The 4,735-nt window shown below is 40.2% G+C and overlaps 1 protein-coding gene across 2 annotated transcripts; it reads left to right on the forward strand.

The window, feature by feature from the left end:
* The first annotated feature begins 976 nt into the window (after positions 1–976).
* Positions 977–3,662, forward strand: CYTL1 (cytokine like 1). Of its 2 annotated transcripts, none has more exons than XM_080373485.1 (4): positions 977–1,212; positions 1,323–1,367; positions 2,702–2,830; positions 2,995–3,662. In XM_080373485.1, exons 1-4 carry the CDS (start codon positions 1,072–1,074, stop codon positions 3,076–3,078), a joined length of 399 nt encoding a protein of 132 aa, XP_080229611.1. In that variant the 5' UTR covers positions 977–1,071; the 3' UTR covers positions 3,079–3,662. The 2 variants fall into 2 exon arrangements, with proteins under 2 accessions (XP_080229611.1, XP_080229610.1); XM_080373484.1 differs by having other exon boundaries at positions 978–1,215.
* The last annotated feature ends 1,073 nt before the right edge of the window (positions 3,663–4,735 follow it).

Here is a 4,735-nt window from a genome sequence, read left to right on the forward strand (position 1 = left end):
GGTGTTCAGTCATTTCCCCTTCTCCCACTTTCAGATGAACCCTTCTCGTCTACTGCAAAGCCAGGAGATTGCAGTACTTCATTAGATGCTTTACTATTTTGGTTAATACTTAGCTAGAATCTGAATCTGAAAGGTGGGGTGGGGCTTTGAGGGGGTGGGATAACTTGTGAAATAACCAGTTCTTCATTCAAGGGTAGCTCCATTTTACAGGACAATTAATATGTAAGAACAACATATGTTCAGCCTCAGGCCTGCATCCTGGCATCTGGATTTTTCAGCTCCATCTGGCATCTAATAAAAGAACAGAGTCTCATAAGTTCAACTCAGAAAGCAAAACAGTTCTTATACATTTATGACAGCCATATAGACATGTATTCATTCTGTTTGAGACCACAAATGTGTAAATACACAGGTCTCCACAAGCAGCTGTAACAAGCACTATTGTTTTGATTAAGAAATTGTGAGCATCTGTGTAGGTTAAAGGAGAAAATTATACTAGACCTGGGAGATTTCCTTTATAGCAGTAACCTTTCAGACCCGCTAAGGATGATAAGCAATCCTGGCTGATACTGAAAACACAGGACACCAGTCCTAGAAGGATTTCTCTCTCTCTACAGCCTATATAGTCCCACAGCTGTACGTTACGTTCTCAAGAAAGAGGCACGTGTGCCAAAGCCCATACAGGATCAGGGCCTATGACACTGTGATAACCCTGTGTTGTTTCTTACACATATTTCTCTTGCTTGAGATGCTCACGAGGTTGCTTTCTTTCTGGAATGAAAAGTGCCAGTACTGTTTGGTTTTGTTACCCCCATCTCCTCCTTTCCCTGCTATAGGCAGGAAAGTGCTAGCAGCTCTGCCTCATAGGTTGGCAGGAAATTTAAAACAGCAGCAAGCTGCTGCTCGGACCACCCCCAGACGTTTTCTTTTTTTTTTTTTTTCTCATTGATGTAGGAGACTATTTAATTGGGGGCTGAGTTGTTAAACTTACTCGTTGATGCTTACCAGTAGCTGCCTAACCACTAACGGTGATTTTTTTCCTCCCTGCCTCCTTTGGACAAGCTCCCTGCAATGAAGGTGCTGCTGAGCCTGATTGCTCTGCTCTCTGCTGCCCTGCTTACCAAAGCAGCCCCACCAACTTGCTACTCAAGGGTGTTGTCTCTGAGCAAAGAAATCACGCAGTCCTTTAAGGAGTTACAGACCTCCAAAGCCGTGGTGAGTCGACCTAAAAACTGCTCCTGCAAAGACTCTGCATGTTGCTTGCTTTTGATACAAGTTGCTCTCAAAACAAAACTGCAATGGGTCTTTCTTCTTTCCTGCAGGACTCATGTGTAGAGATGCTGCCCAGGCTGTACTTGGACATACATGTAAGTTTTCGCACTTCTTTCTTACTGCTGTGCAACAAAAGCATCTAAAAAGAGAGAATAACTCTTAAGATTGTACCCCAGAAGAGTGATTTGAAACAAATTTTTAAAAGCTTTATTAACGAGAGAGATGAGTGACTGAAAAAATAAACCCACCTCGTTTTGAACCTTATTAAAATCCCTATGGTGTTTCGGAGATTTTACTTGTTCAAAAATTTAAAAATGAGGAAGTCAATACTTTGAAGTGGTTACCATTTGTAGATTATTAATTTATTGTGATGGAACCTTTACAGAGGTTAAATATGTGCAACAAAACTTTGAAAAATAGTTTACAAGAAGAAATGCAAAATAAACTTTCTTCACATAATAAATCTACTTCATTTTATATCATGAGTGGCTTCTAGCATGCAGTTTTAATAAAAAGTAGTGCAGGAATACCTTGATGGCTTTTCCTGTTTTAAATAACCACTTGTTGAATCCAGAAAGAACCTGCAGGTATGAAGTGTGGTACTGAGAAAAGACAGCAGTAGTCATCTCCCAGCAAAAACAAAATAGCCTCTGCCCTGGGATATTCAACATATTTTGCTTCTTTTCCCAGTGCTCCACTGAGTAACTAAAAAGTAGAAAATATCAGACAAAGCAAGAAATGTCTCACACATTTTGCCAGAGGCAACTATACTCCCACATCCAAGTCAGGATCCTCTAGATCCCAATTCAAGTGCTGCCAGTGCCTCACTTGATTGCAAAGACCAAACAATATAAGCCCAGTGCCTCAGTTTCCCCTGCTTTAAAGCAAGAGCTGGGATATTTATTTACCTGCTTCACAAGGGCATGAAATTCTTGTTGGATGTGCTTTATTTTGATAACACAAAGTCTGAGGCAAAAATATGCTGAAAAAAATTTTGCCTCACGCTTGCAGTACTGCCTATTGTACGGGAACAGAAGAATCATGTCTGTGAGATCTTGATAATCTGTTCATCAGGTTCATCAGTTAAATCAGGTGCTCTCTTAAAAGTGAGACTGTACCTATTCTGTAGGCAACTCACCTACTACAGGAGCAGATTTGACTGTATTTGCACTGCTGTCTCCTAAAGCATGTCGGAAACAAGCTGGCAGACCAAAATTGTGTCTATGCACTTTTCCAAGCACTTATTTGGACCAAACATCTTTGTTATGAAATACTGGTGGTGAATTTTCCTAACTAAAGGTTACATAGATTACACATACATGGAGGTAGGAGTTCCCACAGAGGCAGTAAGAATTTTGTAAGTGGTGGATGAGAAACATAAATCTGTGTTTGTGCAGGGTTACACATACCTCTCTTGCATGCTTTTCAGAATTACTGTGTGTTGGCAAAACTCCGTGATTTTGTGGCCTACCCCAGATGTGAGAGAGTGCTTGAAGTGAGTGAGCTGAAGGAAAAAGCCCGGAGCCTGTACACTATCATGATCTCCCACTGCAGAAGGGTAGGTCAAGGTGCACCAACAGGGACATAGCCTCTGCTTTTAGAACTCTCTGTCTCCTGTCCCCTGACCAGAAACACTGGATCAGGGCCTGAGCTTCTCAACACTGTGCTGTCTTCTGCCTTCCTCCTTACAGATGTTAACCTTCCCATTATTTTTTTCTCCAGGACTTGGTGTTCCTCACTGATGACTGTAGTGCTCTGGAAAGTCCTGCGCTGCCTCCCATTGAGCCCTCCATCATTGATAGCTAAGAGGGAGTCAAGCCAAAAGTTATGCCTGGGAAATTTTCAAGGATACCAAGAGTCAAAATATGTATATGCAGTCAACTACACCGTTAACAACTAAGATCTTTTTCAAGCACACTAGCAATATTATCTCAGACCTACCCATTTTTCTCTGCCCTGGCAGGAAATGAACCGCATGCCTCGCATACCTGCTGAGCTGCTAGGGCAGCTACTGTTAGAGAGCATTTTTTCATTTGGCAAGGTATGATATTTCAGCTTAACCAAATGTTATAAAGTGCGTTTTGTTTGAACATTTGACACTAGATTTTTTTTGCTTTTTATGAATAACTAGATTCATATAAAGAAAATACATTATAATCAATATTCTATCCTGACTTAGTAGTTCTTCTTTTATTAGATGGGCATGGAAGGGACCATATTATTTTTTCTTTAACTGTTTGATAGAAGTGTAACTCTGTACTGGCAGATGTCTCTCTGCCTATATAGCTCATGTATGTATGCTGATAGTTTTTGATGTCAGACTTTTATGGATAGAGGTGAAAGTAATCTGTCTCTGTGGAAAACCAAATAAAACCAACTTTTTAACCCAAGATGTTTCTGTTACATCATGTCTTTCAAAATCAACCCAAAGTTGTCATTCTTACAAACTTACTTTTCACAGTTCACTTGCTTGTTGCTTTTCACAGCATAAGCCATCTTTAGCTTTGTTTCCATAGCAGTGTGAACTTTGTTGTGTCTGAATGATTTGACAATGTGTAAGTTCCTACTGGAAGAATTTTTACACACTGCAAACAATTCATTTGGAAAAATTAGTGGATTTTTTTAAAATACTGTTTCTGTGTTACGAGGGTGTAAGTTCTGAGGCAGTGGCTCAGAAAGCCTATTAAAGGTTTGGACAGATTGTTAAAACACAGCCCATATACTGAGCTTCTGAGATTAATAAAATTTCAAGATAATTCTTCCAGAGTCATCGGTCCCTTCAGTATCTGCAGGACATGAGACCTTCACACCCAGCAGCTCTTTGGTGCCAAGAATAGAAAGGATCTTCCCCATATGCTTGGAAGTAGCTGCTATTACCCCAGAAAGTCCTTTCCTTCCCTCTGTGCAAGTGGTTCCTCTCTCTCCTGTACCCTATTTGCTGGTCATTCATCTGCTGCACTGCCAACCCTGGTGACTTGGTCAGTGGTCTCACCATGTTTTATAAAAACCCCATTTTCTGTAATCATGGCATTATGTGACAATCACAGTACCACTATCATTCTGTCATCGCACTGAATATCTGATGGTATAAACCAAAATGATTGACAACTGTTATGGAAATAAGTAAATCATAACATTAATTCAAAGCAAAAAAAATTGTACAGGAAAAAAAAGTTGGTTTTCTTTATTTTGGAATTACCTTGTTCTGTAGAAACTACTAATCTTATTTTAGCTATAGAAAATTTGACTATCCCACTGAACCACAGAACAAAGGTGGGAAACTCTCAACCTGGGAGAGATACAGAGGGAAGAACAAGTAAACAAGTGCTTTTCTTTCCAGTTTGCTTCAATTCCAAGTGTACAAGTAACGTGTCTGTCAGACTTTGTACTTCTCCCCTGAAGATGAGGTCCTCATGTACTAATCCTACTAATCCTCTAGACGAGCTGTTCTGCCCGCAAGCAG

The sequence above is a fragment of the Falco punctatus genome (genome assembly GCF_963210335.1).
Source record: "Falco punctatus genome assembly, chromosome: 1".
In the NCBI taxonomy this organism is placed as follows: domain Eukaryota; kingdom Metazoa; phylum Chordata; class Aves; order Falconiformes; family Falconidae; genus Falco; species Falco punctatus.